Source organism: Papaver somniferum, chromosome 9 (genome assembly GCF_003573695.1).
Source record: "Papaver somniferum cultivar HN1 chromosome 9, ASM357369v1, whole genome shotgun sequence".
NCBI lineage: Eukaryota > Viridiplantae > Streptophyta > Magnoliopsida > Ranunculales > Papaveraceae > Papaver > Papaver somniferum.
Window position 1 is genome coordinate 33,196,320 of NC_039366.1, and position 11,203 is coordinate 33,207,522.

Consider the following 11,203-nt stretch of genomic DNA (forward strand, 5'->3'; position numbering starts at 1 on the left):
TTATCATCCAACTTAAGCTAGCACACCCCACCATACTCCTTATACCCAAACCCGTTGATATCCCTCAAAATCCACATCAAAACCTATAAATTCCAAGAGTCAAACAAATCAACAGCTCTAATATCCTAATCTGAGAGTTTAGTAGAATTTACTTGCGATGTACATTATCAAACTAAAACATTCTTGACTTTTTCCCACAACACATCACCTTTTTAAAAATTAAAAATTCCCTTCCCCAGATGTCAACTCTGCGCCACTGACTTATGCAGGGGAGGGTAGTTCTAAAAATGAATCTAGCTAAAAAACGAAAGAACTTCTCCTAAAACCCTTTTAACCATTTCATCTCTACAAATCTCTAAATTGAAGTGATTCTTTCTGGACAGTGGAGAAGAACCATGAATATGGATCCAGCTTTTGTTGAGTTCTTGAAAGGAATGGTGAAACCATTAGCAGCTACTGCTGTGGTTTTGGTGGCAGTTGTTTTATCATTTGTTCAGAATCTAGGATTAGAGAAAGAAATGTTTGTTGCAATTGTCAGAGCTTTTCTTCAGTTATCTGTCATTGGATTTGTTTTGCAGTTTATTTTCACTCAGAAAAACTCTGGATGGATTGTTCTTGCTTACTTATTCATGGTTTGCCTTTCCTTCCCCCCCTCCTCTATTGACTTTATTTGTAAACTTGTGAATTTTATTTCTGGGTTGTCCTATTGTCTTTAGCTGGTAGTTATATGATCTTGATTCCTTCAACAAAACAAAACAAAAATGATCTTGATTTATGGTCCCATGGGACTCAAATTGCTGACCTCCGACCAACTGAGCTAATTGCAGCCAGTTATGGTGTTTCTTAGTTAGATTTGTCTTTGAATTGTGCTTCATGGAATGAAAATTTTTGGTGTGCCTGCAGGTTACAATTGCTGGTTATACAGCGGGTCAACGTGCAAAACATGTTCCGCGGGGGAAGTATATTGCTGGATTATCCATTTTGGCAGGAACGGCTGTGACCATGTTCTTGCTAGTAATCTTGAATGTGTTCCCTTTTACTCCCCGGTATATAATCCCGGTGGCAGGAATGATGGTTGGTAATTCAATGACAGTTACTGGAGTTACCATGAAAAGGCTGCGGGATGATCTCAAGATTCAAAAAGCTCTGGTGCGTTGAAATTTGCTTACTTGTCCCAATTTAGCTGGAATTATTTGTGTGCTTACTCACCTTATAATCGACGTCTACGAATGTGTTTGTGCAGGTAGAGACAGCATTGGCACTTGGGGCAACGCCTACACAAGCAACGGTTGAGCAAGTAAAAAGGTCTTTGATTTTGGCGTTGTCTCCAATTCTGGATAATGCAAAAACAGTAGGATTAATATCACTTCCTGGCGCAATGACTGGACTTATAATGGGAGGAGCATCACCTATGGAAGCCATTCAATTGCAGATTGTTGTAATGAACATGTTGATTGGGGCTTCTACTATGAGTAGTATCATGTCAGTATACCTATGCCGGCCTGCTTTCTTTACTAAAGCGTACCAGTTGGAAAGCACCGTATTCCTTTCAGACTAGACACTTCTTGAATGAATGTGAGACTAACTCTGATGCTTATGAAATAGCAAATGTAATGCATAAACTCTGATGCTTATGAAATAGCAAATGTAATGCATAAACTCTGATGCTTATGAAATAGCAAATGTAATGCATAAACTTACTTGTGCAAGGCTCTGCTTGTAATAACTGTAATGAGGGTTATAAGAGTTTTTTACAACTTGGAAGCCAAGATTTGCAGTAGTTATGGTATAGAATTTGAATCACACTCACACGGTAGATTTCCACCTTGTTTGTCTGGGTCTGACTCGATAATTTGGCATCTGACTCACTCCAAGTTATAGAATAGATGCATTTATTTTTCCGTTTTTTGATATCTGATTCGAAATCTGACTCGGCACAAAAATCTGATTCGAAGACATCTGAAACAAACAACTTATTCGAGGCAACAGAATTCAGAGCACACTGCCCAACCCCAACTTTAATAAGAGTCCAGCCGAATCCAGACCAGACATAACAAAACGGTCAAAACCATTCGAAAACAGGTCAACAGTGGACGCCAATTTCAAAAAGTCGTTGTGTCCAATACAAACACTGTTTTTAAAATTCAGTTAATGGGTGACTCACGCGTTAAAACAATTGCTTCGTGACGACTCAAATTGCTAGTTGGAAACATAACGGAAGCTGCTGCTGTAAACAAAGAATATATATAATGAGTATCCCACACCTCCTTTGATTCGATTCTATTTTTTCCTGATTGTTATCACCAACTCTCTCAACTACCTAAAAATCCCTCTGACAATCAACCAAATTCAATCAATTCTTAAACCACAATTCGGGAATTATGATTCGATTTTTATCGAATTCAAAGGTGCTCCAATTCTATTTCATCTGTTCAATCTCTCTAATCTTCCTTCCAGGTAAATTTCCTCTCCAAAATTAGGGATTTTATCATAATCTGTGCCTGTTTTTCTATGGTTTTTTGGGGTGTTCTTGTATGCAAGAATGAATTTTCATGGATTTTATGATGTTGCTTTGATTTTTTGTGTCTGGCCTTTAGCTAATTTCCATTCACAAGCTTTTCTTCATCAGAAAGGTATTGTTTTTCTTAAGAGAGGTGTATTTTGTTTTCGTCTGCAGGTATATTTTCATCTGGAGCAGTTGTGACACTACAATCAATACAAATCTTCAAGACTCATGAATGGTTAAACAACAAACCAACTGTCTATTTTCGATGTCAAGACGAGAACAAGACAGTTTTACCAGACGTAAACACGGCACACTCGTTATATACTTTCAACGGCGAAGAGTCCTGGCAGGTTCGTCTGCTCAACCAACACTTGTAATTCTCATGTTGTTGTGTAGCTGGTAGCAACTGTTAACTTTGTCATTTGCAGTTTCATGCTAATATGGAGATTTTCTTGTTTGCAGCCGTTGACAGTGTTGGAAAAGAAATGTAAGAGATGCGGGTTGTATGAAGAGGACACAATAGAAACAGATGATATATTTGACGCTTGGGAATTCTGCCCTTCTGATTTTACATCTCCTGAAGGGAATTATACGCGTTTTAAGGACAAGGAGTTCAATGCAACATTCTATTGCCCGGACTGTGTTGGTCTCGGAACAAGTAAGTTCTTACCTACAGTCAGTTGTTTTACACCGTAACAGTTGCCTCAAATGTAAAATAGCTTTAACAAAAGCCGTGACCTGGTTTATATGTTCTAATCATATGCTGCAATGTTTCACATACAGGAGTTTTTAAAGGGAATGGAATGAATGTGATACTAGTGGTAGTCATTACAGTACTAGTCACAGGGGTATCAATATTTGGAGCTGTGACTGGGTACAGATACTGGCAGAAAAAGAAAAGAGAACAGGATCAAGCTCGGTTTCTGAAGTTGTTTGAAGATGACGATGAACTTGAAGAAGAATTAGGTCTTGGACCTATAGTATGATAAACTACAGCTTATGTCCTGTAACGGTAACCTATTTTTTGTTTCCTGTATAATAGTCTGAGTTAGCAGAGTACAATTTCGTTTCCAACTTAGGGTTTCACATTTTCATTCGTATACGTACATGAATCTCAAAATGATATACTTATTTTTTCTTTTGTATCCAAACTCTTCGGTATGTACAAATAGAAAAGTTAGAAGTTGACAAGTCAGTGAAATGTTGTTTTGCCTTTTCTCTGCTTTTATGTGTGAATGCAAGCATTATATAGAATCTTGAAAACTCAGACGCCGAATAAATTTCAACTCATTTAAAACACTACAAAATTGAAAGCTGAGATTCAACCTTTATAGCTTGTCAAAGTTATTTAAGACTTACAATTTGAATTCCTTACACTGCGATTGAAATTTTGCAGTTCCTGTGAACTTGCACCATATATTGCTTTGATTGTATCTCTGCAGGAGCTGCAAACAAAAGATTTTAGTGCAAGTCAGAGGCCTAAGTAGGATGCAGAAAAATAGTTGTTCTAAATGAGATTTCTGCAAGGTTGAGATAGAGTGTGAGCAGAATGTACCCGCAAGCTTCTTTGTTGAATCTCTTCCCATCAATACCATACAGCTCTTCGAATACACCAGGTTCCACCCGGCAAAAATATGGCCGATCTGGGAAATAATATGGCGTCAGGGTAAATACTGCTACTAACTATCGATAGTAGAAAAACCTGGTAAATTGTGATAGACCGTCCATAGCTTCAGACCCTCCCACTAGAGATGTGGCTAGTTAACAGCAATTGTACCATTGCGAAGCCATCCAAGGCACATATCCCTTAGGGAGCGCCCAAAGCTGATCTCTAGATTGCAGGCACCTAGTGAACGCACTTACCAGAGTATATAGAGCATGTTCTCGTTGTTTGCTCGTAATGTATACACCATCCATCTGGTCCTATCATGCTCTTATAAAGCTGAATTCATGAGAAAAAGTGAACAGTATCAAACTATCACTGAAACGAAAACATCAATTAAGCCTAAACTGAAAAATAAGAAGTCGTTTAGGATTCTGAATTCGATAACGAGAGTGCTGCAACATGCAATTGAATCATTTTAGTTTGGACATTTGAGTGTACAATTTAAGGACAACAAACCAAACTGTAGAAGGAGAGACTCTATCGATGAATCCAATACCCAAAATGAAAACTGCAATTGACATTGTTCTGCTATACAGTTTTTGCATAAATTTGAGTCCTTGAGGTGCAAACCAACGATTCTATTGAATTGGGGTTTAGGGATAAGAAATTTACTATCTATCTAAATAGTGAGAGTGGAGACGAAACCTGAATGTCGTCTGGGTTTTCAAAGATTTCTTCAGGAGTAGCAAAAGAAGGACCTTTATCAAGTTTGCAACAAGCTCCACATCCTTTGACACAACCCCAAGTTTGCTCTTTTCTTCCTCCACCAAATCCAGTTACACTAGTACTAGTTTTATTAATTTTTTTAGGTTTTACCATCGTGATTTCTTCCTTCTGTCTCATCTTTACTTTCCTCTGATGCTGTAATCTGCATATCACTGATTGGAATGATGTGCTTCCACTTGAGGTACTGAACATCACAGACATTTGTAGAGAGAGAGAGAAATTGGGAGGAGAAAAAATTTAAGAAACCAGGGAGAGAGTTTTCTAGGCTTACTGCAGCAGCAGATAAGATCAACAGGAAGGAGAACAAAAGAAGGCAAAAATAAATAAAAAAGGCAAAAAAAAATGGAGATGCAGGGTATCGAACCCTGTACCTCTCGCATGCAAAGCGAGCGCTCTACCATTTGAGCTACATCCCCACATGTCACATGAGGAAAGTAATATGGTACTTATTCAATCAAACCTACGGAGAGGAAGCTTTGTTTTTATCCAAGTAAAAACTTTGGTTATGATTATGGACGTTCTAAGATAGCAAACCAAGTCGGTAATTATGCTAGTAATCATAGTTGGAAACCACCAAATCCAGACTATAAGCAACCCCCCTCCTTTTATTTTAAGTTGTATCGATATGCCAAACTGCTAGCGGATTTCCGGTTGTGACCTTTCTGCTCCTCTTCGAAAAACATTAAAGAAGAAAAACAAGTTCCTCTCTGCCGTCTGGTAATTCTTCATTAATTCAATTTGCAACAACCTTGTTGATTTTAGGATTTTTCAGTCTTTAATTTAGGGTTTTAGGTATTTTGTATAGCTATTTTCCGTGAATAGTTATGGAAAGACCCAGAAAAAGACCGAAGAGAAGCCAGATAAAGACTTTTGTCTTGGCGTATCCTTATTACTTGATCTTTCGCCATATCGGTGAATTTGTGTCCCAACTTGAGAAACTTAGTTTGAAGATTACAGGTAAAAATGATTCTATTATAACAACTTCGGTGTTTTTCTATGTCATCTGAATTGTTTAGACTTCATGCTCACATGTCTTCTTTTTCCTTAGAAGAGATGAGATGCATGCACCTCGTTAATATTAAACGTATATCTGATGAAAATCTGGACCCTCTGAGATAGCTATACGACATAGCTTGTAATCCAGTTGTTGCTATGATTGTGGAGGGAGATAAAAACTCTGTTAATGAGTTTATTAAATTAACGGCCGAACAGCAACCTCCCTCTACCAAGTAAGCTTGTTTGCATGATTCTTTGTTGTTTGCATATGTAGCCGCCTTATTTATAAACTCTGTATGATAATATCTTCATTTCTACAGTCACGGGATAGGTACGGCTTACATCAGCGGAACAACCAAGCAGGCGGAAGAAGTTCCAGTGAGGGTAGCTCTGAAGTTCGTAACTATAAAAAGGTCTTCTTCATGCTTTCAGGGGGGAGAACATACGGGCCACTGAAGCAAGTTGAAAAAGTATTGAAGCAAAAGCAGTACTACAAGTCAAAAAGGTAATCTACTGTTTTAGAGTTCCACGCTTTTCTGAATGATATTCTTCACTTAACTGTTTCAGTTGCTCATAGGTTTATATTTCAGGGACTTGGAAGACGTTTTTCACATGAAAGACATGCGTGTCTTTTTAATCGAACCTTTAGCTTTCCAAGAGGGTTGCGTTGGTGAAATTTTATGTGCTATCGAGTCCAACTGTTTTAGCATAAGAGGTATGCTAGTATACCCCTGCATCTTTGGTTTCATCTTATCATGTGCTTAATTTTGATGCCATGCTCAAATGTTTGAACTGTATGTTAGGCTTGACGCTTGTGAAAAGGGGGGCTGACGATGATGGGTGTTGTATTGCCGTGGTTGCTCAAGGTATCAAACCATGCTTCAAAATCAAGAATGGAATGGTCAAGAATATTAAGCATGTTAAGAAATCAGTTCATATTGGCAGGTAAAACATAATTGACTAATTGTCAACTTTTAAAAATATTTGATTATTTTCTCTTTACAAATCGGTTTAGTTTTTATTCACAAAAATGACGCCCAATGTGTGAGATATTGTGACAATAAATGTGTAGGATCCTTCCTCTTTCTTATATATGCATAATAGTGTGTTTCTTTCGAGACCCCTTACATTGGTTCATTTGCTTGCGCAGCCGCTATCTTCACGAAAGCAAGGGTCAAGGAGTATTGGAAGCTGCTGAAGAGTTTTTCAAATATGGTTTCAGTTTTTGGGCAACTTCAGATCCCTATATGGTTTCTGGTTGTATGTTTCAGGCATCATTGGTCGACCTCGAGTCGATGAAGTAATCAAGTTTTTGTTCTCTTTGGTTAATTTGGCTGTTGAAAGACATTTTATTTTCCGAGTGTCAAACAGGCTCCTGTACTCTGTTTTTGATATATTCAGTATCCTTTTTTCTAACACTGGTGTGTGAACAAGCTAGCATCTTTAACTTGTACAAATAGCCCTTTGGGTAATGTATCTTGGTACCCCATTTTTTAGTGAATAAGAAATCTTCTATCTATTTTGAGTTTACTAGTACTTGCTTTAGTTAGCCTTGTGTTTTTGTCATTCACATTATATGGTCACCTCGTCTTCTATGATTACAGGCAGAGTGACTCTCAACCAACCAATACCCTCCCATCAGTATGAAGACAGTAGACGAGCCTTCCACTCTGCCTAATACTAACTAATCACTATTGATATGTACTATGTAGCAATGAAACACCAAATATAAGAAATCATCCCAAAAAAATTCGCATATTAATAATACATATATAAGGTCTCATGCCAATTCATAAACTGCAGCAATGTCACTGAAAAGGTAAAAGTAAACAAGAAAATAACAGCTCAGTACATGTCATTTGTTGCCAACGATATCATCATCATAATTCATGATGCACTTCTAATCGCTACCCCTTGGGGAATGATGATTATCATCATTATCACCAGCGACTGGGCTTTTACCATTCAATGGACTAGGGCTGTGACCTCGTCCATTTTCTTTACGAGGGCTACGACCTGTGGGGCTCTCGTCTCGGCTTATGGGGCTTCTACTCTTTGCCCTTCTAGGACTCTGACTGTAGTCAGTTCTACGGCCACCGGGTGAGACAGATCCTCTTTCACGTGGACTGTTTTCACCAGAGATTGGGCTGCGCTTTCTACCTTTGGATGGTGGTGGAGAGGTTCTCTTTGACCTCTTAGGGCTCCTGCTGTCACGGGGACTCCTTGATCTCCTTTCCTCACGCTCAATGCTACGCACTCTCTTTGCAGGAGATCTCGATCGACTGGATAACATATAAAATAAGTTAATGGAAACCAATCATGATATACAGAAAACTAAAACAGGCTTCCAAGTTGTTCTGTTATTCTCTATGAAAACACAACCATGCTTGCAGGTCATGCGCATATGCCAAACCCTCAACCAAAATAATAGTACAGTTTATGTGATATAATAACTATTAGATTGATGACTACACATTCCAGGATCTCCACATTACACACTAACAAATGATAAAGGGGAAGCATACCTGCCACTACGGCTACGGCTGAAACTACGGCTCCTACTTCTGCCACGACGAGGTGATGGTGATCTTGATGGTGACCGTGAGTAACTCTTCCCACGTCTGGCATCAAACCAATCACAAGTAAGCAAACAAGGTAGTAAACATATAAAACCTTAGAGAAGTGATTAGAAGGATTTCACACATACTTGAGGCTTTTTGGACTATTCTGGCAGTTTCTTTCGATGTGGCCTCTATCTCCACACCGGTAACACTTGTTCTTCCAGTCTCCAGCTTTACAATCCCGAGCCCAGTGACCATCAAGACCACAGTTGAAGCAACGGCCAGATCCAGGAGGAGGACCTCTACCTAGGTACTCTCTCTCTCCTCCACGAGATCCACCGCGACCACCATCTCCGCCACGTCCACCACCACCTCCACGTGGCCCCTGTAACAAAAACAAGTTAGTTACTTCGGCCACAAAGCCAATTATAGTCCAGAATATTAGCAGCTGAGATGCTATAGAAAACTAACTTTGTACATTGCATAGAATGGTTCAAAACCTTACCCCTTTCGCAAATTCGACTATAATTCGACTACCACCGACATCGCGGCCATCTAAACTGTATCTTGCATCATCAGCATCCCTTGGATCACTAAATTCCTAAGAACAGACGAGATGGACAAAGAATACACAATCTTATATTGCCACGCTTTAGATAAAGGGATTAGAGAAAGAAAAAAAGAGAGGGAAGAAAGAAAGAAAGACTATATACTACAGAGGTACTTACAACAAAAGCGAAGTCATGCTTCAAATCCACATCCCGTACTCTGCGGAAATGGTTGCCAGAAACAGTAAGGTTATATCGCCTTTCACATTCCATTAAAACATCCAACTACATTATAGATAGAACCGCCAAAGTCTCCTATACACCCTGCTAGAATAGCCACCAATTCCACCAAGGGCACTCTCACATCATACACCTCCAGGTTTGGCAAATGCATCATTTAAGTTAAAACACATACACCCTGCTAGAATAGCCACCAATTCCACCAAGGGCACTCTCACATCATACACCTCCAGGTTTGGCAAATGCCCAGAAACCTTCAACAAGATCATTTAAGTTAAAACACATGCCACTACGGGGGGAACATTGGGACACAAGATAGCGTAATGATAGTGTGAACATAATCCCAAGCACATCAAAGATGCTAGGTGACGTTCTAAATATCATCATAACACAGGAACAAGCCCACCCGTACTAATTGGCTACTTATACACTGATGAAAATTAAACTTGTCAACCATGAATCAAAATAAAAAAAAGCAACAACACACAGCAGATTGTACAAGTTTGACTTCTATGTCACATACATACAAATGGGGAACGCGAGTTAAATAAGCTATCAGATATGACATGAAGTGTGTACACCTCTGAGGACTCACTTTTGGAAGAAAATACCCCAAATGCGGACATAATGCATGGGTCTTGTATAGAATGACAAATACAAGGCTGTATAGAATGATATAAGAACCCATGTGTAACCCCCTTATGATTTAGTTTCTCGATAAGACAAGGAAACGCTAGTAGTAGTATGATTTAATTTTATATCAAAGGCCAATTGATGGTCATTGATCCAGCACCTAATTTATTTATTTTGCAACTGTAAAAGGAGATTTAGATCAAAGGTGAATTGATAAGAACTCATTTATCTGTTGCAAATAAAATAAAGTAGGTGCTGGATGAATGGCCATCAATTGGCCTTTATCAAAAAACTGAATTATGTATAAATTATCGAAATCCCCTGCAAATGCAATCCAGAGAAGTGACATAAACAAGATTCAAACATATGCAATGTTGTGTAATTACCTTCCATATCTACTGAACACATCTTCTAGATCACGTGAGCGTGTTCTCGACGACAATCGACCAACATAAAGACGGGTACCTCCACCACGGCTATCACGGCTATCCATCCTATCATCGTAACGAGGCATGTTGTAAACTGCAGCTACACCAAACAAACGAGCACCATACCATATAAGTCTTATGTACAACAAATACAACATAGTTCCGTCAACCTTGAGAATTACAGATAACAAAGAGAATCAAATACTAAATTAATCATACCTGTCCTAATAACACCCAACAAGGACGAAACTAAACCGTTAAAAAACAATCAATTACTAGGAAAATCATCAGTAAAACTACGAATACTACTAATAGCCTTCATGAGAACAATAATAACAATAATCTTCAAGAAAATCACTATTCTGTAAACTGACATTCTCAAGAAACCTTTTCTTGTGCAAATTTCAAAACCAAACCCTAATTTCTTTCACGGATCTGATTTTATTTCCAAAAGAAACAACTATTTCTTGATTTGGGCGACGATACAACAAAGAACAACTATGAAATCATAGAAAACAAACAGATGTGTAAGGTTCAGAGAAAGGCATTCTCACCTGAACGAAAACAGTCGCGAGGTTGAACGAACCCTAATTTTACTTTCTCTTTGTTTCCCGAGAGGCTCGTAAAGGTTGTCTCTATATCGAGATTTATAGGGCAAAGAGATTGAGATTGAATTTGAGTTGCCTTATAAACGGTCTAGATTTTAACTAAATAAAGAATGATGGACGACACTGCACGTGGGTCGGATGCTAGTTAGCTACTAGTAGGTCTCCGAAGTAGACGGATAAAATAGAAATTCTACAAAGAAAACTAGGTATCACACTGACTGTGGGGCTCAACCTTTCCTGGAATTTTATTAGCTGGGCCCTGGTGTGTTCACAGCAGGTCTTCCACCTTGT

The 11,203-nt window shown here is 38.6% G+C and overlaps 4 protein-coding genes, 1 long non-coding RNA gene and 1 other non-coding gene across 8 annotated transcripts; 3 read left to right on the top strand and 3 right to left on the bottom strand.

Annotated features, from left to right (window-relative positions):
* Positions 1–249: 249 nt before the first annotated feature.
* On the top strand, positions 250–1,816 carry LOC113307542 (protein ALUMINUM SENSITIVE 3-like). Of its 2 annotated transcripts, XM_026555979.1 has the most exons (4): positions 250–632; positions 904–1,149; positions 1,244–1,601; positions 1,639–1,816. In XM_026555979.1, the coding sequence occupies exons 1-3, from the start codon at positions 396–398 to the stop codon at positions 1,556–1,558; spliced, it is 798 nt and encodes a 265-aa protein (XP_026411764.1). In that variant the 5' UTR covers positions 250–395; the 3' UTR covers positions 1,559–1,601; positions 1,639–1,816. The 2 variants fall into 2 exon arrangements, with proteins under 2 accessions (XP_026411764.1, XP_026411763.1); XM_026555978.1 differs by having other exon boundaries at positions 251–632; positions 1,244–1,809.
* A 391-nt stretch (positions 1,817–2,207) lies between these two features.
* On the top strand, positions 2,208–3,722 carry LOC113309081. The gene is made up of 4 exons (XM_026557510.1): positions 2,208–2,457; positions 2,678–2,856; positions 2,969–3,164; positions 3,290–3,722. The coding sequence occupies exons 1-4, from the start codon at positions 2,382–2,384 to the stop codon at positions 3,490–3,492; spliced, it is 654 nt and encodes a 217-aa protein (XP_026413295.1). The 5' UTR covers positions 2,208–2,381; the 3' UTR covers positions 3,493–3,722.
* Positions 3,723–3,755: 33 nt separating this feature from the next.
* LOC113309082 lies at positions 3,756–5,169 on the bottom strand. Its single transcript, XM_026557511.1, has 4 exons — positions 4,818–5,169; positions 4,370–4,448; positions 4,062–4,149; positions 3,756–3,951 (listed from the first exon to the last, which is right to left on the bottom strand). Exons 1-4 carry the CDS (start codon positions 5,097–5,099, stop codon positions 3,855–3,857), a joined length of 546 nt encoding a protein of 181 aa, XP_026413296.1. The 5' UTR covers positions 5,100–5,169; the 3' UTR covers positions 3,756–3,854.
* Positions 5,170–5,241: 72 nt separating this feature from the next.
* TRNAA-UGC lies at positions 5,242–5,314 on the bottom strand. The gene has a single exon. It is a non-coding gene; the product is annotated as a tRNA-Ala (tRNA).
* Positions 5,315–7,621: 2,307 nt separating this feature from the next.
* On the bottom strand, positions 7,622–10,991 carry LOC113310851 (serine/arginine-rich splicing factor RS2Z33-like). 2 transcript variants are annotated; one of them, XM_026559651.1, is made up of 7 exons: positions 10,859–10,991; positions 10,263–10,404; positions 9,184–9,223; positions 8,961–9,056; positions 8,602–8,840; positions 8,420–8,515; positions 7,622–8,176 (listed from the first exon to the last, which is right to left on the bottom strand). In XM_026559651.1, the coding sequence occupies exons 2-7, from the start codon at positions 10,388–10,390 to the stop codon at positions 7,795–7,797; spliced, it is 981 nt and encodes a 326-aa protein (XP_026415436.1). In that variant the 5' UTR covers positions 10,391–10,404; positions 10,859–10,991; the 3' UTR covers positions 7,622–7,794. The 2 variants fall into 2 exon arrangements, with proteins under 2 accessions (XP_026415436.1, XP_026415437.1); XM_026559652.1 differs by having other exon boundaries at positions 10,263–10,398; positions 10,859–10,983.
* LOC113310852 lies at positions 9,223–9,709 on the top strand. The gene is made up of 2 exons (XR_003341424.1): positions 9,223–9,382; positions 9,477–9,709. It is a non-coding gene; the product is annotated as an uncharacterized LOC113310852 (long non-coding RNA).
* Positions 10,992–11,203: the final 212 nt, after the last annotated feature.